The 21,610-nt window shown below is 43.2% G+C and overlaps 3 protein-coding genes across 4 annotated transcripts in view; all 3 read left to right on the top strand.

The window, feature by feature from the left end:
- The first annotated feature begins 876 nt into the window (after window positions 1–876).
- On the top strand, window positions 877–4,052 carry LOC118777858 (beta-crystallin B3-like). Of its 2 annotated transcripts, XM_036529079.1 has the most exons (6): window positions 877–951; window positions 1,202–1,320; window positions 1,726–1,858; window positions 2,448–2,590; window positions 3,749–3,903; window positions 3,976–4,052. In XM_036529079.1, the coding sequence occupies exons 1-6, from the start codon at window positions 877–879 to the stop codon at window positions 4,050–4,052; spliced, it is 702 nt and encodes a 233-aa protein (XP_036384972.1). The 2 variants fall into 2 exon arrangements, with proteins under 2 accessions (XP_036384972.1, XP_036384971.1); XM_036529078.1 differs by having other exon boundaries at window positions 3,749–4,052.
- A 4,642-nt stretch (window positions 4,053–8,694) lies between these two features.
- LOC118777859 (beta-crystallin B2-like) lies at window positions 8,695–12,045 on the top strand. The gene is made up of 6 exons (XM_036529080.1): window positions 8,695–8,752; window positions 9,680–9,761; window positions 10,621–10,739; window positions 11,152–11,284; window positions 11,450–11,592; window positions 11,877–12,045. The coding sequence occupies exons 2-6, from the start codon at window positions 9,699–9,701 to the stop codon at window positions 12,043–12,045; spliced, it is 627 nt and encodes a 208-aa protein (XP_036384973.1). The 5' UTR covers window positions 8,695–8,752; window positions 9,680–9,698.
- A 2,842-nt stretch (window positions 12,046–14,887) lies between these two features.
- The window catches only part of LOC118777792 (paxillin-like), a 36,417-nt gene continuing 29,694 nt past the window's right edge, over window positions 14,888–21,610 (top strand). The window contains exon 1 of the mRNA XM_036528953.1: window positions 14,888–15,021. Coding sequence (XP_036384846.1) covers window positions 15,009–15,021 — 13 coding nt within the window. The 5' untranslated portion in view covers window positions 14,888–15,008. The remainder of the gene's footprint in view (window positions 15,022–21,610) is intronic.

The raw sequence follows: 21,610 nt of genomic DNA on the forward strand, positions 1-21,610 counted from the left end.
AACTCAAGGCGTTGACCTTGAGTATAGGCTGAACCTATGGTTCAGGTTTGAAACCAGCTATGCCTTTTGTGGACAATGACTGAACTGTAGACTGCAGAATATATTGGCTTCATTCTGCCACAGGTAGCACTCAGCAGGTCAGCCAGGGCCTTCTAGTTAAATCACCTTCAGGCATCTTGCTATTCATCAGCCACCTGTGAATTGTTCAAATGACCTCAGCGGAGTAGTGCCTATCCTCCAATGAATGCCCACTCCACTGCTGTATGGTGTGTGACCTCTACTGCAAAACGTAGCCATTGACTCAATGTGAGTGTATCTGAAGATTGCATTTGTCTCCTTTGGGTCTCCTGCACAAGTGCAAAGGTCGTCAGGTTGAAATGAGTAACATGCAATTTATGATTCCAAGCTACTGATAAAATGTCTCAGGGTAAGACTGTGTGCTGCCCCAGAGAAGCTGATATGAACATATAAACATAAACCCAGCGCCATCTTGAGTTTGGGGGACTGAGGAGTCTAATGTCTAGTATGAGGGCGGAGCAGTGTGGCTCTTCATTCTGGTGCAAAAGGAGAATCTTGTCTGGTTTATTGCCAAAAACTTGTTCAGGAAATCTCTACATGATTGGTGGAAACAATGATTGATGGATCATATTTCAGGGCAGCAACCTGTTTAGGACAGTATTGCAAACAGAAAGACAATATGATTTAATAATTAAGTGAAGTAATTTGATATTTGGAATCAGCATTAGTACAGGGGGGAACGGAGAATGTAGAATGATAAGAAATCTGAGAAATGACACATCTACAAAAACAGGACAAAATTGATTGTGATGTTAGCACTTAAGTAACACTTCACTCTCTACTCTCAGGAGAAGGAGGATGTCGGAGCAGCAAAGTGCCCCGGAACAGCTAGCTGCAGGGAAAAGTCAAGGAGGGGCAGGCGGCACCTTCAAGGTAACTATCCTTTACTACAATGACATCCCAATAGCCATCTTCTCTACCAGCAACATCACATTACCTATCCTGTCCTCTAATGACATGACAATAGCCATCATCTATGCCGATGATATCACAATAGCCATCCTGTCCCTTAGTTGCATCACAACAGACATTCTCACCACTAAATGCATCACAATAGCCATCTTCCCCACCAATCACATCACCTCAGTGATCTTCCTCTCCCTGCCTCCCGCTCTCTTTCTAGGTGGTGCTGTTTGAGCTTGAGAACTTCCAGGGTCGTAAACTGGAGCTGTCGGCAGAGTGTAAGGATGTGACTGAGAAGAGCCTGGACAAGGTGGCTTCAGTGAAGGTGGACTCTGGGCCGTAAGTACTGCTGTTCGTGAGCATGTCTTCCTCCTCCTCTTCCTCCTTCTCCTCTTCCTTCTGTCTATCCCTCCATTTATTTCCCCTTTTCATCCAATCTCTTCAAGAAAAGCTGAAACAGAGGAAACAGTAAGTCCCTTGTTCCTGTCCTTCCACTTTGCATTATGAAAAATGATCAGTCATTGCAAGAATGTACGGATGAGTAAAGGAGATTATAAATGAATGAACAACAAAATGCCTTCATTAACTGATGAGTAATCTATCAATGAATTAATGAACAATTTTGTCAAATAAGGAGTGAGTGAGAGTGCAAGGTAGTGAGTGAAATGGGTTGGGGAGTGACTGTGTGACTGAGTGCTGTGGAGGGGTGCAGCAGCGTCAGCTCTGGGTCCTGTCACATTCCAGGTGGGTTGCGTTTGAGCAGCAGGGCTTTAAAGGAGAGCAGTTTGTGCTGGAGAAAGGCGAATATCCACGCTGGACCACCTGGACCAACAGCCAAAACAGCTACAGCCTGATGTCTGTGCGACCAGTTAAAATTGTGAGTGCTGGAGCATTGATCGCAGTTCTGACCAACTCAGTCAAAAACACACTGACCACTGCACTGACTGGACCACTAACTGGATTACTAACCACAGCATTAACTAGACCACTAATCACAGCACCAACTGGACGAATAACAGGTACATCGACCTCATGACTGACCAACTCACGCATAGTCACACTGACTGTAGTATTATTCGAGTCACAAACCAAAACACTGTCTGTGGCATTGACTCACTAGAAGACACACAGCACCGACAGACTTTCGGTCAAACACAGTCACTCACAAACTCCCTGTCTGTCTGTTTCAGAGTGATGTCCTAAATTTTGTGATTAACAACATAGAAGTCCAAACACTTTACAAACACTGTATTATCATATGTTAAAGGAATGCTGGGATGAGTTCAGTGCCCAGCAAAGCTTCATGTGTGGTAAACCATAGTAACTGGACAAGAAGAAAGATTAAATGATTTTAAGGTTGTCTGAATAGGGGCCTGTGTGTGTAAATGTAATGTTGCCACTGCATGGCTTGTGTTCCAGCATGTTAAACAATAAAATCTCATGTCTGTGTTTGCTGCCCCCTACAGGATGGCGCGGAGCACAAACTTCACCTTTTTGAATCTGTGGGCTTTGCGGGGAGGAAGATGGAGATTGTGGATGATGATGTGCCCAGCCTCTGGGCCCATGGTTTCCAGGACCGTGTGGGCAGTGTGAAGGCACTGAATGGAACGTGAGTCCCGAGTTCTACTACTAATCTTGCTCCCTACTACTTTGCCACACAGCTGCTTCTCATAGGCTAGGTCCCTCTTACTTGGAAGAACTGTTACCAGCACACCTGCTATCTTCAACACTGTGTTCAGAAAATGAGGGATTACTGGTGGTGCCTGCTTCTGGGCTGGGCTGACAGCTCCCTTCCAGGGAAGACGTAAAGGGGGCATAAGAAAATTCCTTTTCTGAATCTTTTCATGCCCTATTTAATTAATCTCTATTAAGTCATACTTTTGTACGTCATTGTATGTAATTGATTACATGTGTGCCTTAAAACAGGCAGAACCAGGCTCCCAGGTAGCTCAGTTAGCTAGGTGCTCCTCTTGATTGCAGGCTAAGCCCTGAGTCCCAGGCATGGTCCCAGCAAGGTCACCAGCTGACAGTGACTGGGAACCCAACAGCACCACAACAAATTGGCTTTGCCCTGATGTGGATAGGTGTAGGTGGTTGGGCCATCTTTTCCTCATTTCACCGCTGTCAGGCACCTTTTGAATCGTCAGGTAATTGCCAGTTGCTCAGATGATGGCAGTGGAGAAGAGCCTATTATCCAATTGGTCCACTGTAAATGTAAATGTATTGAAGGGTTGCATTACTCTGAGGTTGTCACAGTGAGACAAGCCTAATCTACAACTGGAGGTTTTAAACAGAGTTGCATAAAGGCGGGAAAGCCTAAGCCCAACAAGTTTGAGTCTGAGCTGTCACATTTGCCAACAAAAACTGTGAGTCTGTAGCAGTGGCAGGATGGGTTTCATGGGCCAGGGTGTCTCTCTTGTCTTGCCACTGTGGCTCCCGCTAGCAGAAGTCCCTGTGAGTTGCTCTAATGACATCAGTGGAGATCATTTTATCCACCAATTGGTGTTTGCTTGACTGTGGTGCACATTGTGACTTGCAGTGTGAAAAATACCCCTTGGCCGTGTGTGAGTGTATCACAGGATGGCATTCATGTTATTTCTGCAGTTCTGCATGAGCATAGAGGGTATGTGAAGAGAAGAGCCTAATGTAATGCAAAAACTGATTCCAACTTGGGTGAAAACTGGGAGGAAATATAGAAGAAAATACTACATTAAAAAAGACAAACCCATCCACTGGTCTCTCCTCTCTCTCTGTCTCTTTCTTCTAGATGGGTGGGGTACACATACCCGGGCTACAGGGGGCGCCAGTATGTGTTTGAGAAGGGAGAATTCAAGCACTACAATGACTGGGGGGCAGCACTGCCAGAGATCCAGTCAGTGCGGCGTGTGCGTGACATGCAATGGCACAAGAGGGGCTGCTTCAGCGTCCCTGCCCCTGCCCCTGCCCCTGCTCCTGCTCCTGGTCCCGGCCCCGGCCCCGCCCCTGCCCCCGCGCCAGCGCCCGCCCCTGCACCCGCGCCTACACCCACGCCCCCTCCTCCTGCCCCACCCGCTGCTGCAGGCTCCAGCTGAAGGAGAACCACCAGCCACGCCCCCAGTTTGCTGCCCCGCCCCCGGGCTCCTCCCACTCACATGTCTCCAATGGGAATGAAAAAACGACGCATTAGGAAATGAGAAGTGCTCTGTGCGTGTCTCAGCTGAAAATAAAGATCTCAGCTCTAAATCAAATACCTGACTGAGTGTGTTGGGATTGGGCTGGGGTTTAGGCTGATGTTAGTTTTTGGGGTAGGGTTTAGTACTGGCGGTTGGATCGAGGTTGAAGTTGGAACTGGGATTGAGGTTGGAGCTGGGATCACAATTGGGATTTTGGTTGGTTTGGGATTTAGCGTTGGATTGGGTTGGAGCTGTGATTGAGGTTGGGGTAGGCGATTAAATTTAGTTTGAATGCTTATGAACAAAGCAATACATCACATTACATGTAATTATCAAATGTAATGTGTGTATATTTGCCTCTTTATAAATTATCCATTGACACAGTTGATTATTTCCCACAATTAAGCACTCGACCCAAGGATACAACAGCTTTGGCCCTCCTAAGAATCAAACCAGCAACATTAGTATTAGCAACATTAGCATTAGCCTTACTCCTTACTCCTTAACCATTACACCACACTTTTATGTTTGCTGAAACCATTTATTTGTTTTCTACATTATTATTTATTAAATTGATATTAAAACTCACATAGTTGTATTTATTGAATTATTTGGTAAATGGCCCTGTTATGGGAAGAGAGGAGCATGTCTGTTCCTATAGGACAGTGTTTCTCAATCCTACTCCTGGAGCCCCCCTGTCCTGCATATCTTCTATCTATCCTTGCTCCAGACACACCTGATTGAAATCAGTGTGCATGCTCTTGATTAAATCAGGTGTGCTCAGCTAATCAAAAGTGCCACTGATGAGTTCAGTCAGGTAGGTAGAGCAGGGAAAGATGGAAAACGTGCGGAGCAGGGGGGCCCCCAGGAGCAGAACTGAGAATCAGTGCTATAGGAAATAGATTATATCTAATTTACCTTCCCGCTCTAACATAAAAGATGTACCTGCGTATTTGAGAAAGGGCTAGAAAGAAACCAAAGCTAAAAACAGAGCAGGCACAGAAGGGGCTTGGGTAGAGGCTCACCTATAGCAAGGTTTTCTCTCCCTGGTTTCCTTGACCAGCCCTGGCAGTGTCTAACATAGCAAGGTAGCCCAAGTGCTGTGTCTCCAGAAGTTGTTTGGATAGTGGATTCCCAAAAATAGAAAGCAAAAAAAAAAAAAAAAAGGCAGGACAAGAAAGAAAACAAGCCAGGACAAAGTCCTTGAGGCAGTCACAACTGCTGGTTAGTGGGGGTTCAGCTGACTTCGTGGGTCAGTCCACCATAGTCCATTTTTTCTGTTGTCTTTCTGAAAACCCAGCGTCCTCCATTTTCAAGGTTCAATTTCTCAACACACCACCATCATCTCTAAGCCATGCCCCCTTTTGCCAGGTCAAAAGAAAGAACCTTAAGGAGAACGTAAACAGGACAGAAACATATATATATACATATGCATTTATCTATCCCAACAGACCCCTATTAAAATCACTTGCTGAACATTGGATACTCATGTTTAAAGTGTAAAGCACACATGCAGTACTAGTAACAACGCACAGATTATAACAAGTGGCATTATAGTCCGCAATTAGGAAATAATTCCGTTACAATGAACAAAATAATTAAAGTTAGACACCGACCAGCAGGAACAACAGTCCCTATATTAATGTCAATACAAGGTTAATTAATTACTGAGTAACAGCTTTTACCGTAGGTAATGATCCACGTCTTGATATTACATTTAGCACTTAACACACATGTAGACTACAGTATGGGAACACAGGGAATCTCCCAGAGCACTGAGGTTACATGGTTACATCCAACCATCCATCTTCAGCCCAGTTTTTACATACTGTACTGACTGCTGTAATATCAAGTGGTAACATTCTTTTCAGTTATATGCATTTTATATCTTTAACACGGGAGCATGTATCAGTAATGAGGTCCTCAGTAACTCTATATGAAAAAAACATTATCTTAAGATGTGAAATGAAGAAGTGGGTGGATATTACTCTGTAGAAAAACTGTAGCAATGCCTTATACATAATTGTATGATTATGTTTCGAATTACATTATTCATACATTATTACATTATACCTGTATAATATGATCACAATTGGTACATTTATTCCACAATTGCCAAACTGGCAGCTGGCAAATATTGCCTGAATATACACTGAACAAATGTGTCGAATGGCACTTCTTATTCATACAAAACAATCAAAAAAGCATTCAGGATATTTATCGATATTGATATGCTCACTGCCTTCCATGTAGCTCACTGGAAGATAAAATCTAATTTATTTAGTTGTTAATTCTACATTTAGACATTATTTTCACAAAGAAGGAGCTGGATCTCCACAGTCCCCTTCCAGGCTGGTGGTGGGGAATGTAGTCTGTAGTTTAGATAACACGGGGCACTAACTGTCAGCACATCCCCCTCCACAGCAGCAAGCAGACTCACCATGAGTGTACTGAATACACAAGCATTACATTACATTACATTATTGGCATTTAGCAGACGCTCTCATCCAGAGTGACTTACATAGGTTACAAGTTTTACGTGTTACCCATTTATACAGCTGGATATTTACTGAGGCAATTCTGGGTTAAGTACCTTGCCCAGGGATACAGCAGCAGCAACCCAGCGGGGAATCGAACTGACAACCTTTCGGTTACGATTCCTGCTGCTTACCACTATGCTACACTGCCACATACTGGAACATATGCCGTGGCAACATTATATTTAGATACACAGGCCCCTATTCAGACAACCTTAAAATCACTATGGTTTACCACACATAGGTGGGGACACATAAGTCATAGACATATGTCCATGCAAAATGATCCTTTCCTATTTGAAATGGTTTCTGATATCCTCTCCATTCTGATATTGCCATGAGGCAAGTGTTTATACTTTTTTCTATTCACACACACACACACACACACACACATATATACATATATATATATATATATATATATATATCTATAGAGATATATATAGAGTCTCAGTCAAGTTTGGACACACTCATAGGGTTTTTTACTTACTTTTTTCCACACATTTTAGAATAATAGTAAACATATCAAAATATGAAACAATACAAACAGAATTATGCAGTGACCAAACAAGTGTTAAACATATCAAAGCTATATATTTTAGATTCTTCAAAGTACCCAAAAATATTTTTGAATACGTTTTTTTGAAAGAAATTCATGCATAGGCATCACCTTCACTATTTATATTTGTCTAAGAAACAAATTTCAAGCAATTAAGCATGTTATTAGACGTTAGTTGTTAAATGTCTTTGAATACATGTCTCCCATTATCTTAATCAGGTGTGTCCTAACCTTTGACTTGCACGGCATAAATGAATATTTATTTGTTCATCATCAGAACCCATTGATTGTAGGAATCAATGAACTCATTGACCGCTGAGATAATGATGGTAACTCTGACTGAGAAAGGCCTGGACAATGATGTCACAATACGCACAATCTGTTGCAATCGATGATGAAATCTTTGTTCAGTCACACCTTTAAGTATGCAAGCATTGGGAAACAAAAACAGAGGGAAAAAACTGAAGCCTGAAGATACACTATAAAACGTGTACTGAAGTTGTGGTCACAATCGAATCATAATGAAAGTTTTATTTCATAAATAAAACACCAGTATTATATTTTGTGTCAAGGTGTTTATTCAGCTTGTGTATTTTTTTTGCTCTCTATTACAGAGTCCACACCTACTATCTGAGTGTCTTACATTTCAGACTAAGTCCTCTTCAGTTGCAGACTTATGAAAAAATATGAAAAAGAAAAGAATTCCTCAAGCAAAACTCAGCTTCTAACAATGGACCAGAGAAGAGCATTAATGCCATTAACATTAATTCCCCTCAGCCCCGATGCTCTCTTTACCTCTCTCTTCTAATGCTACCTCTCCCTCTCTCCCCATCTCTTTCTATCCATCCCTCCTTTCCTTACCTATCTACATTCCTCTGTCTGGGCCTTACTCTCTCCCTCTATATATATATGTCTGTCGCTGCCTCTCTTTCTCTCTCTATCCCTTCCCTCCCTCTATCTCCCTCTCTGTCTCCTTCTCTCCTCCCTCTGTCTCCCTCTCAAGGTTTTTATTATTCAAGGAGCCAAACTGGCTTAGTTATTAGCACAGCAGGAGTGGTCCAGCATTACCAAAGCATTTGAGGGCATGATCATTTAAGTCCAGCCCTCCCTCCTCTCCTTTTCTCCCCTCCCTCTATCAGAATAAAACAGGACAGTATAAATAGGAAGAAAAAAGAGAGTAAACTCTCTCTGGCACAGTGGGCCAGGCATATCTCATCCTCATTGTAAAGCTGGGAGTCTTGGCACAGGCTGTGCTGAGTCATATGAATATGGAACAATGAGCGACCGGGAAAAAACTGATAACTAATGGAATAACTCTGATGAGCAGACAGCCCGGTCCCCCGCCCCCTAACCCCCCCCCCCCACCTGGGCTTTCCGTTCAGCCTATCGGGGGCTTGTCTAGACAGAGGCTTGGGCATCCAGGAGCTGGCACAACAAGCTGGCATGGCCTCCCCTCCTGCGCCGGCCCTATATATTCAAACCCACCGTGCCACCTCTGATCACTGGCACAAACTGGGTACTGGGTAAGGGCACAATGTCAGTCTCTCTGTCCCTCTGTCCCTCTGTTCACCTGTCTCTCTCTCTTTCTCTCTCTCTCTATCTGACTGTACCTGCTTCCTTCTGTCCACCTGTCTCTCAAAGTCCTCCCCCTCTCTGTCTAACTTCGTTTTGTATGGAGCGAATTCCAGCAGTTTTACTAATTTAGTGTTTCTCAGCAATGCTGCAGATTGGGATTTGTGGGACATAAATCAAAATTATGCTTTTTTATGATGCTTTTTACAGATGTGTGGCAGGATTGGTATTGTGCCATCAGAGTTTTTTTTTGCTACGCAGTTAGATGTTTTCAGTCTGATGTCCATCCATGTAAAAATGAAAATTGTTCATGTGTAATTCTCATGCAATAGTCTTGTAGGATGTTAGTGCATACAGCTGTTTCAGCCTGGGTTGGATATGCCATATGTTATATGCAGCTTTCTTGCATGAATTCATAGATATAAAATAAGGATACTCATGCAAAGATTCTGTTTTGTTTAGTTTCAGTCTAACATTTAGCATATTTTCACAGTAGTTATGAATTACATTAATGCATATTAATTTAATGCACTTTTTCATATTGATTACTGCACTTTTACATGGGAGATAATGTACAGAAAAAGGACCTGCAGAAATGATGCAAAATTCAAATTCATATAAGCTTTAAACTTATAAATAAAAACAGAAATGAATAGAGTACATTTAGAGGTCGCTAAATGGGAGGATGTTTCTTGCCCGTTGTTCCTCCAGCTGTGGCTATATACCTGCTGCCAAATGTTCTGTGTTTCCCTCCTCCAAAAGAATTTTTAATTCAGTTTAATTTCATTTTTAATTTAGTTCTCCTGCTTTCTTTCCTCTCCCCCCTTTTCTCTTTCTCACCCTCTCTCTCTTTCTCTGATTCAAACTTTTCATTACAGTAAACCATCCTGGTACATCATGGCCTCAGACCCCCAGACTCCCGCATCTAAACAGCAGCAGCCAGCTGCCCCTGCTTTCAAGGTGAGACACATATCCTCTACTGCCATCTGCTGACTGGAGGTGTGCAGGTGCGATATCTGGTCCATGCAGGTGACATGACAGGTAGTACTCTCCTTCTCTGGAGTGGTCAAGGTCAGGATCACTCACCATCAGCCTCAACCCCATAACAGCAGGGGAACACTGAGTGAGGAGTCGCAGAGGTGTCACCTAGGTGATTCTGCCTCAGTGGTGGAGGTATTTCTTAGGTAAGAAACAAGACAGTGGAATGAGGCAAGTTGAGGTGGGGATGGGGATATGAAGGGAAAAAGAGAAAGAAGAAGAGAAGAAAAGGTATGTGAAAGAGAAGGGAAAAGAGGAAGGGGAAAGGGATAGTATGCTACAGTGGGAGCCACTCAGTCAGTCAGTTAGTCATTGGCTGAGCCAGAGACTCTACTGTTTTGAGAGCTGCTTCATCCAGTCGCTACTAAAAACAGCCACATGCAACAATGCAACTTTCTCCTCCATCACCTGATAAAATCTGCTTTGAGCATCTCTGTATGTCTGTGACACATACGGAACCCATCATTCTGAGATGTTATCGCAAGTCAGCTGTTGAGAAACTGCTGCAGTAGCATGAAGTACAACAACAACAGCAGTTTCCCACACAAGATCTGGCCCAATGGCTTAGTTGTTAGAATGTGGATTCCCAGCCAGCCAGTTCAACCCAGCCAGCTCCCATCAAAGACCTGTTAAGTCTTTGTTGGGACCAGCTGCCTCAAAAGTGACACTTGACCTTGGCTGGGCTAATCTTCCTCTCTCTCCCTCTTCTCCCTCCCTTCCTGCACTCTCTCTCTCTCTCTCTCTCTCTCTCTTTCTCTCTCTCTCTCTCGGGGTGTTGCAGCTGGTCATCTTCGAGCAGGAAAGCTTCCAAGGTCGCAGTCATGAGCTGACCGGGCCCTGCCTCAACCTGCAGGAGGCAGGAGTGGAGAAAGTGGGATCAGTACTGGTGCTGTGTGGACCGTGAGTGATGGAGGGAGGGAGTGGAAAGAGAGAAGGAAATAGGGAAAAAAGGAGGAGGGGCAGAGAAAGACAGCCATTAGAGGGAGAGAGAGTTGGGAGAGAGAAAGCCAAATAAGGAGGGAGAGACAGATGGTAAAAAGTTAAAGGAGAGATTAATGGTTTAATACTTTCAAAAATGATTTTTCTAATAGTAAATGCAAACGACAAATACAATTTCATAATAATGATACTGCAAAATCTCTGATCATTTAATATTTTTGTTTGTATATGTGTAACATAAATGACAAATATACTTTCCACTAAATTTACATTTTTATCCTATACAACATTTTGAAAAAAAAAGCATTACAATTCTATAATTTCATCATCATGTGTGTGCTTCATTTGTTTTCTTGTGCCTTTTTTGTTGCAGGTGGGTGGGCTATGAGCAGGCGGACTGTAAGGGGGAGCAGTTTGTGTTTGAGAAGGGACAATATCCCCGCTGGGACAGCTGGACCAGCAGCAGGCGCAGCGACAGCATTCTTGGCTTCCGCCCCATCAAAGTGGTAAAACAGCTAGCATCTCTATCACTCTGTCCATATATTCACCTGCCTGTTTATATCGGTTTGTCCTTTCACTTATTTTTCTGTTCACCTGTCTGTCCTGTCTGCCATACAGTCTGTGTATGAAACTCCTGTCTCTGTCTTGATGGATTTGTCTGTATCTCTCAGGACAGCCAGGAACATAAGATTGTCCTGTTTGAAAGCCCCAATTTTGCGGGAAAGAAAATTGAGATCGTAGACGATGATGTCCCCAGCTTCCATGCCCATGGCTACCAGGAGAAGGTTACCTCAGTGCAGGTCCACAGCGGCACGTGAGTGTCACCGTCTCTTACTGAGCAAGTCCCTCACTGATTCATTCACTGACTCACTGATTCACATGCTGACTGACTCACTCACATTAACTAACCATTGCAGTGAGATGTAGAGATAGACCCAATGTTGAGTGCAATATATCCAGCAGGGAAAATGCTCTCCTTCCAAATTCAGCTCCCCTCTCTGCTATTCTCTCCTCTCCTCTGTTCTTCTCCCCTTGTGTGCTTCACATGTGTGCTCTCCTCTCCCTCCTCTTCCTCCTCTCACTCCTCGTCTTCTCCAGGTGGGTGGGATACCAGTACCCTGGTTACCGTGGCTACCAGTATCTGTTTGAGAAAGGGGAGTACAAGGAGTGTTCTGACTTTGGAGCCCAGGCACCACAGATCCAGAGCGTCCGGCGCATTAGGGACATGCAGTGGCATCAGAGAGGAACTTTCCACCCCACCAACTGACCGCCCCATTACCCAAAAACACTCACATAGCCCCATCCCAAGACACACTCACAGCCTCACCTCAACACTCACACACACACACACACACACACACACACACACTCGCAGCCTCACCCCAACAAACACATGCACACACTAACACACACAGCCTCAACCCAACACATACAGGTGCGACACTCACCTCCACAAAAGCACAACACCCCACCCACCAACATATGCACACATTTAAATGCTCACACACAGCCACCTCATCTCTGCTCCAGACTGTGCCATGATGAATACTGGCCCTGTGCCAACCTCACCTGCTAAAGCAAACTAGGAAACCAAATAAAGCCTGGAGGTCGCTGCTACCTAGTTTCATTCGTGTAGTGTGTCTCTCTTCTGTACCTGTCTCTCTCTCTCTAGTTCAAATAAAGGAGGTTTACTTTCAGGGCTGTTTTTTTTTTACTGGTAACAGATAGTGGAACAGGTAATGATAAAAACAGTGTAAATCAGAATAAAATAAAATAAATTTGATGGTAACATGGTGGAAACAAACATAAAACTCTTCAATTACTTTAAAGGGAAGGGTAGATCAGGTGTGATACATAGTGTGTGAAAATATTCATGTAACCAAAGGAGAATCTCCCTTTAATCTGCTGGTAAATGTCACTCAAGGCTTTTGAAAACCTGCAGTTGTATGTGTTTTTTACACAGTTTAGAAATCTCAAGTATTTTCAGGACACTGCCTCAAGGGCAGATGTTCAAAGTAAAACAACTGGAGAAGAAACCAAGGGAGACAAGTGAGAGACCCAGTGAACAAAAATAACTTCTGTTGGTTTGGATGCATCAAGGAAATACAAGGTTAGATCACAGAGTAAAAATCCAATGTGCCTATCTTCCCTCAACAGGCCTAAAAGAGAAAATAACAAAAAGATTGTCTTTGGTCCTTGTGTCCTTAGGGAAGAGGTAAGGTTTTGTTTAAAAGAGAAATAAACTCAAAGTCAATACACCAAAGAACATGTTTTTCACATGTAGTTACGGACAACTTCTCGGTTTAGATAAAGCAAAATCTTAATCCACCCATGACAATAAATAAATAAAATAATGAGCAAAACATTTCAGTCATATATTAAAGAAATACTGTTTCTAGTATGCAGTCAAGGGTTGACTGGACATAATCTTGATATAATGTGTAGCAGCTGAAAATTAATATTAATTTTTAAAAAATCTTTCATTGAATTTACAGAGCCAAATTCCCACCTAGCACCAGAGCTCTGAATTGTGAGCATGACCTGCAATCTCCCAACCTATAATGTGCCACACCCTACTTTCAAGTCTTATTGTGTGTCCTATGCCAGTGAAATATAAGCATTCGGTGAAATAACTAAAGAAAGCAAATGGTCTCGTTATATATAGTAAATACTAATGTTTACACTGCCATAAGAATGATAACAATGTTTTAAACCAAAACATAAATTGCAGGTTTTTTTTTAAATAAACCATCTAATATGCTAAAGCGTACACCCCCAGTACAACAGCACCCATAAATCCATTACCAGCCATTAAGAGCCCCCTTTCATCCCATTAAGATAAGGGGTTTGATTATGACTGGATTAATACAAGACACCTCATTAGCCATGGTCACATGGAGGGTCCCCCATCTGCAGTCAGCCTACCAGACCAACAACCATATTTGTGTCTTTCACTTGAACATGATGTTGAACTCAGTCTGGGCTTAAGGTTTCATTTTCATTGCTCTGTCTGTATATATGCAGGATGTCTTGTGTAGTGTGAAATAGCCCTATATATAGTTTGTATAAAAAAGGGAATAAGGAGTAAAGTCATAGAGAACATACTTGAAAGGTTCTTATTCTTAAGGCCTTTGAAGGTATTCACAGGTGTTTTGACCTCTATGGAAGACATTTTAAGAGCAGTGTACACGTGTGTGTGTGTGTGTGTGTGTGTGTGCGTTTTATTCCATGTGGTTATAAACAGAGACTCACATGCTCTGAAACCTGCGACCGCGCTGAGGGAACACGCTTGTAATGTATACGCTACAAAATCGCAACGGTGTCGAAAGCAAAGGATACGGCACGTCTGCCTCCTCTATTCCAACATGGGAACGTAACGTCTCTGCAAGTGAAAATAGTGCATGGGGGTGAGTGGCAGAATTATGACGGGCTATTTTGACACCAAAGGACCTTAATTCGGTCGCATTCCCGACCGGCCGGCAAACTAGTGAGAATATCTTATTGAAACCTGACATATTGCTTGAGCCGAAATGAACCTGCCACCTGTCGGGCGCAAAGGCCTGTGAAACAAAGTAACAGGCTTCTATCGGTCACGGGATGCAAACATTTTATTGTCTGATAAGGTGTGCGAATGTGAACATTAATAATACTCAGTACAAAACCAGTATGTACAGCGTTGGCGCACAGTTGTTTGTCTTCCACTTTGTTCGCCGTTAAAAGACCAGTGCCTGTTTTTTTTCCGCAAGTGACTAAGATATAGACGTTCATTCCTATTTTGAGGTGCAAGAGGACAGTGCTAATTCTAGGGTCTTAAATATCGTTTTACTCGGTAAATCATTACAACGACAGCGTTCCTCAAAGTAATAACACACAGGGTTTGGTTTATTCCATTTATTTATTTGTATTAGTGGCTGGTGCAGACCGAGGACTAATTATGAAACGCACTGTACCTAATTAACGTAGTGGTTCGGGTTTATTGTTGTATTTCCCCACTGGAGGTCACTGTTTTACAAAGACTGTTTCCCATACGAGAACGAAAAACGGCTTCTGTCGGCGGCGAGCTGCGCGTCCCTGAGAAATCTCTCCACAGCGCTGCTCGTCCTGAAGAATTTGAAACTTCTGTTCTGCACGCAGGGAAGCGCACCGGGATTCGGGAAGGAGAGCCCCGGGTTTAACGGAAGAGAATACAAGACACCGGTCCGGTCCAGTGTCGAACCGAATTCTGGTACCATGGACGACCTAGGTGGGTGAGCCGTGTATCGGAGTCAGTTGCTGTTTTTTCACTCCCGATTTGTTTGGTCGGGAAGGGGGGAAATGGGAGAAAATAGCTAGCTGGCGGAGTACGTGGAGGTAGCTGGCAAGCTCACGCTATGATTTTAGCTACCTCGAACCGCAGCGTGGGCATCTGTAGACTGGAGGCCGCTTCGTAATCCTGGGTTTGTAGTGATAAGCCTGCTAGATCGGGGGCCGTATATGGAGTGAACATTCTGCTGCTGGTGGTCAGCTAACGTTAGCGTGCAGTTCAAAGCAGTAGAACCCGAAATGCGGACGAACTGAACTGGTAGCGGGCTAATTTTACACAGCCATACATTGCACTCATGCCACCCAAACGGGTTGTTTTATTGGTTAATTTCGTCGGGTATATGAACAGTTCTATGCCACCTTGTGTTTTTGTTAGCGACAATAGTTAAAACAGAAGGTGGTGCACTTGCTAACTTGGGTACTGGCTTGTTCTCCATCTAGTCAACTCTTTTTTTCTTGCTAGCTTGCTGTTGAGCTACCCCGTGGCGATGACTAACTTTGAACATCGAGTTTTGTTGTTGTCTGAACACGCGTGGCCGTGGGCATAGTTTGTAACTGGAAGAACATTGGATGTGCGACTAAATAATCAGATATTAAACTCAGTCGTGCGCTGTGGTTAGTTGTGGACTTTGACAGTGAGCCTACAATCTACCCTTGCTGCCACTTTGATTTGGGTTTGTTTGACGTGGATTCTATCATCGTTCTATCAGTGGATTCTTTCTATCGTTTGCTGCAGCTAAAATTGCAAACAAGAATTAACGTTAAAAAGTAGACCAGGTTAAGTTAGGTTTCCGTGCCGCCAGCATGCCCGAACGTGCTCATTCAAACTAGTGAAGTTAAATTAGCTGGCTGCGTCAGTCATAATTCTGCCTTCTTCCTGAGCGACAATATTGACGTTCATGCTGTATGGAGAAACTATTTGTTGCCGCAGGCGTAAGGTAATGACTGGATAAACCTTTGGAGGGAGGAAACAGGTTGCTCGATGGCTTGATGGCGTAAGCGATTTGGGGCGTTGATTTGTTAAGTTTGTTTAATCGCTTTCCACAGCCTACAGTTATTCGTAATGATAATTTCTATCTCAAAATAAACATTGTAGTAAATGCCGTTATTGCGCTCATATATATTGATTATAGGTAGGCTACACGTTATTGCTGCAGCATGTGTAATTGGCAGTTTGTTGTAGGTCATCAAAAATACATTTTCCTAAATCTTCTGGTCAGACGTTTTAGTGTTTCTTAGGAAACAATGACTAGTTCTCAGGAAGGAAAAATAAACGTATTTGGGAAACAATGCATGTCCGTATTACTTTTGTACTGCTATTGTATTTTTGGTTTCATGTCTCCATACTGAAATGTTAAATGGTACTGTTTCATTTAACAGATTAAGGAGGATGGTCTTGAAAGGAGAAATGTAAGGAGGAATCCTGTGTGCTTACTGTGCCGTTGTGAATTGGTCTAAACTGTCGGTTTGTTGGCCGGACAGAATGCTTGAAATTCAAACCGAGTTTCTCTGAATCTTGTAAAACCCGCATAAAGTGCACATTAATAGTTTTAGGCAAAGCAGTTTGATGTTGAATAAGTCTATTGTGACTGACATGTAAAAAGCATGGTCTGTTGATACCCTTGTGGTCTATTTATTTAGCCTTGGGACTTGGGTCTGTCTGTTTGTATGTCTGTCTGTCTATTTGGCTGTCTTTTGGGTTTAGTAATGACATTTTACCTGTAGAGGTCAAGGTTGAATAAAAGGGTGCACGGTCTGTGACTGGCCCTTATTGGCACATCATACATGGTTACAGATTGTTATTGATACTCATGACTGCCATGTGGGGAGAATATACCTGTTAATTCCTAAAGATTACATTCTATGTAATTTGGTCCAGTAGGGAACCAGAATTTAGTCCAGTTGGACTTGATTCGACCAAAAAATTCACCAAAACCCTGCCAAGGTTAAAAAGTCTATAGAAACAGTTAATTGCCTTGTCTGAGCTTTAGAAAACTACCAACTGGCTGAGAGCATCCTGTCATATTTCACTTCCTTCGATACTCCTGTCTCACAATGGCCACAAAAAAGTGACTGTGAGGCAGTTGTGTGCAGTCTCTCCGCAGTCTAACCGTAATCTAAAACTCAGCAACAAGGGTGTCAGTCCTGGAGCAAAAATAGAATCTTTTCTATTTTTTTCCTCTTGTTTTCCCCTGGTGCAGAGTGAAAAGCCAGAGGCATAAGTCAGTCAGCAATATGACAGCTGGCCAGCATATAGGGGAACATTATTTATTTTGCTTGAAAGGATCAATCACCTTTTAGCTGTCAGTAAAAATTCAGCACGAGTTCTGCTCTTTCAGCTTGGCTGTTGCCAGGTGTCAGTGAGAGTGCTTGGGCTGTTGTAATGGAAATGGCAGTCAGAGGTAGTATAAATGTGCTGTTATTGTGCAGTGTCAGTAACAACATACATGTAGACAGATATGTGCAGACCCCCCCCCACATCTGCTCTCTGACCCATTAGAGAATACAGAGGAGCCTTTTATATTTTTAGCAGAAGATTCTTCTCTCAGAATTGCTGATATGGCAGTGAGCAGGTAGAGTCACCAGTCACCAGTACGCTCTCAGGGTTCTGTTGTCTATTTCTGGCACCCACATAACCCCCTCCCGCTGTACTCGTGAAGTCCCCCAAGCACATGTGTGTTCTCACACATCCAGACCTCAGGCACTAACTTTACGATGACGTTTCTGTGTGTGCAGAAAATGGCGGTGTTAAAATTTCATCTGTTCTAACTGCAGAGAACTGCACTGCTGTCGCAGTTTCTCCATTACATTGCTGTTACAATGTCTCAATTGCACTACAATTACAGTGTGTCCGTTACACTGCTAATACAGTTTCTCCATGACACTACTGTTATGATGACTCCATTACGCTGCCATTGTGACTGCCTGTGATGAGCTGCAATTGCACACAGCTTCAGCATGTCCCGTTTCTGACTTTGAAGACAAATTAGTTGCTTTCTGTCAAAAAAATGCAAATGATGTTTTGCAGGTGTGTAGGGCCACATAATTAGAAGAGTAGAGAACAAGACATGCTGTCCACGTGCTGTGACAAAATTTAAGACTCCAAGGTTTATCAGAAACTTTCAAGTTTCAACAAAGTCTTTCATCAGTGACTTCTCACAGTCAGTGTCTCAAAAGGAGGGGAGAGGAAGAAGAAGCACTGTCACATGATCAGTGATAATCTAACCTGCCTGGCCATTTGAGCAGCTGGATTAAAACAGAGCTTTCTCTGCTCGCCTCCAGCGGTGGTTGCAGCTGATTCCTGGTCAGACTGCACTGCAGCAGACACTGACGGCTGTCTCCTGTTTGTCACATAAAGACAGAATTGAGATCTTTGTACAGCATCGCTTCAGCAGGCTTGTTGCCTATGTTTAGCCCTCCTGTGTTAAATGGAGGTTGAAGAGAGAAATATTAGTTCAAACATAGAGGTCAAGGGGGCATGTCAATGTTGGATATTGTAGACCTGCAGGTGAAGAGTTCTCCGTCTGTTGCACAGGGAGCTGACCTGAGGGTGGCAGGTCAGAGGTCAAAGGGCAGAGGTCTTCACCTTAAAAGACTCTGAAGGAAGAGGCATCAGATTTACGCTCACACACCCCTGAACAGTGTTAAAGACTGACTGACTGACTGAATGATTTATTTACAGTATCAAACACAGCAGTCGAAGAGGTTGAAAGAAGTTTGTTGCTTATGATAAATGTTGAAAGAAGTTACTTGCCTGGAGCTAAAGCTCTAAAAAATGGACTTCGATACTCCCCAAAACACAACACTTTGCAACAAAGCCATAGTCTAATGATTAGGGAAGTCCATTCAATGGAACTGCATATATGGGTTTCACTTGTTTCTGCTTTTAGTTCCGGCAGTCTGTATCTTCTTGCTGTGGTGTTTATTATTACCTGGCTGAAATGTTTCTCAGGATCTAAATCATAGTGAAAAGATTACTATGTGCTGAGCTCAGATGGCAAAGCCAGCAGTAAGATCTTTTATTTCCTTGTTCAACCTGCCATATGCTCGTTAGGGTAGGGTTTTGATAAGAGGCACAGATCAAAGTTCAGCAGAACCAGCCCCTGGCTAACAGTATGCTGGTCCAATAAAAGTACAGCTCTCCGCCATTTCTCTTTTCCCTATCAACATCAGATGCAGGCCATTTCCCCAGCTCCCCTGCTGAACTTGCAGCAACAAGATCAGAATGTGAAACTTTCTCCTGTTTGATCTTGGACTTAGAGGCTTGAAAAGTTTTTGTCTCTGTGTGCATCTATATGTGCTGGTGTTTGTGTGTGAGTATGTGTCTGTGTCTGTCTCTGTCTCTGTCTCTACATGTGTGTGGGCTTGTGTGTCACTTTGTGTCTCTGTGTGAATGCATGTGTGTGTGTGTGTGTGTGTGTGTGTGTGTGTGTGTGTGTGTGTGTGTGTGTGTCGAGGTGGTGTGTCACTGTAATCTGGGCTTTATTTGGCCCTGTTTTACCCCACATGTGTATGATATGGAGCCCAGGACCTGACCCTGAGCCAGATCTCTGTGCTCTGTGCTTAAAAGTGGTAATATTGAAGCTACTTTCTCCAGCTGAAAAAAAACCTACTCATCAACCACCTGCAGAGTTCAACATTAAGGGTTTCCTGATTGTGCAGGTCAAGTAAAAACATGTGTCTGGCAAATAAAACCAATCACTTGCCCAAGCGGGTAAGTGCTGATTCAGAGCAAATTCAGCATATCATTTTGCAAAATCCCTGGTTTCAGTGTGCCTGCTGTCATTTTGTGTAAAAAAGGAATGATACTGGTCACATTGGGTCCTGTTACCAACCGTAGCTTAGCTTTTGACCAATAACTAGCTACTTGTAACAGTGGTAGTGGACTACATCAACTTCCTGGTGTTACAGAGTGCTATAAGGCGCTGTTTTTTTCCCTGCACACCTTTCACGGCTGCTTACAGGCTCACCCTCTTTTCTCTCCTGGTGATCTGTTTTAACTGATTTGCCTCACCTACCTGCATTGTAATTTAATTTGCAAAAAATTAGTGCTCTCAGCTTCAGCTCTGCAGCTCTGTATTTACAACATACAAAATCATTAGCAATACATGTCTGAAACAGTAACCGTCTAGCTGGTAAGTGTAACCTCCATAGCTAAAAGCTACATACATGTAGATTTGTTGCTACCTTGCTAACCCTTGGCAAGCTTACCTTAGCTAACTAACTAGCCTGCTAGTTAATTAGCCAGTTATAGTTGTAGTTATAGTAGTAGCTAATGTTATTTTTTCTGTCATGAAAAGTGGAGTTTTATCATGTTCATGTTCCTCACACTTGCTGAAGCAGTGCGATACAGACAGTTTATGGTCAATTGGGCAGTGACAGCGGCTCAAGGTGAACCTTGCGTGAACCTATGCGACTTAAGGTCTCCAGTTTGGAAGCAGACATCCTCTCACTCACGTGTCATCAGTGGGAGGGAGTGGGGTGAGCACAGTGACAGTTACTTAGCCACGTTAAAAAATGTGTAATATTATTCATGCCAAGTACTGTACAAATACAACCCTGGGACAGATCCAGTGGATCTCTGCATAGGGCGAATAATTGATGAAGTAAATACACAGGTGATCAAATTGATTAAAACAGTAATTTTATGCATTTAATTTACAGTTAAACTATGGCATATTTGGGAAAGTAGGAAGTTAGTGAAGACGGGTATATTTCTGACACATTTGCATGACTGAGCAAGTGAGAAAAAACCATAACGTCGCACCCTGACCTGAATGCAAGGTAGAAAAAGGTCACAAATCTTTCAAGGGAACAGTACTTTACCAGTTTCTCCACTCACAGGCTGAGCAGAGGATGTATCTCCAGTTTAGGCATAAGGTGTTCTCACAGGCCGTGATCAGCTGTACCTGGCCAAAAGCCCTTCCAAGTGTGTCCCGCACTCTGCTGCGGTCTGCGCCGCGTTGGAAATAACTACGAAGGAAATGCTTTCTCTAAATGCTGAGAAGGGGTTTGTTCACTTGGTCCAGTTGTTTGGTTTGATGAATGTGTCTGCAAGTTGAAATCCTCATCCTTTTCGTGATGGTTTGTCACCCCACTGTGTACTCAGAATAACCACAGGAAGAAATAAGTCACCCTTCCTAGTAACTTCCTCTGCATAGCTCTCTTTTTAGCTGAGCAGACTTTAGATGTCCTTTACTGGCTACTGGCCAAGGAGAAAAACTTTTTCAGTTGCGTTCTACTGTCAGACGCCCAGAGGCTGGTCCAACCTGTGCTGACTGCCTTGTTGATCTTGTCTGTGTCTCATCCTCCATGCTGTAATTGCTTCCTGAGGATATAAATATTTTTTGGCAGAAAACATGACCAGCCGTAAGGTTTAAGGAAGGAACAAACGCATCCCTGGAGTCTGTCTCTGAGTGTCTTCCACTTTTTATGTGTCCACTAGAAAGCCATCTGGTCACATACATCATGAGAACGGCGACAGGTCAGACTGATGGTCACATTTATCATGAGAACGGTGACAGATCAGA

This window comes from Megalops cyprinoides, chromosome 5, assembly GCF_013368585.1.
Source record: "Megalops cyprinoides isolate fMegCyp1 chromosome 5, fMegCyp1.pri, whole genome shotgun sequence".
NCBI classification, from domain to species: Eukaryota; Metazoa; Chordata; class Actinopteri; order Elopiformes; family Megalopidae; genus Megalops; species Megalops cyprinoides.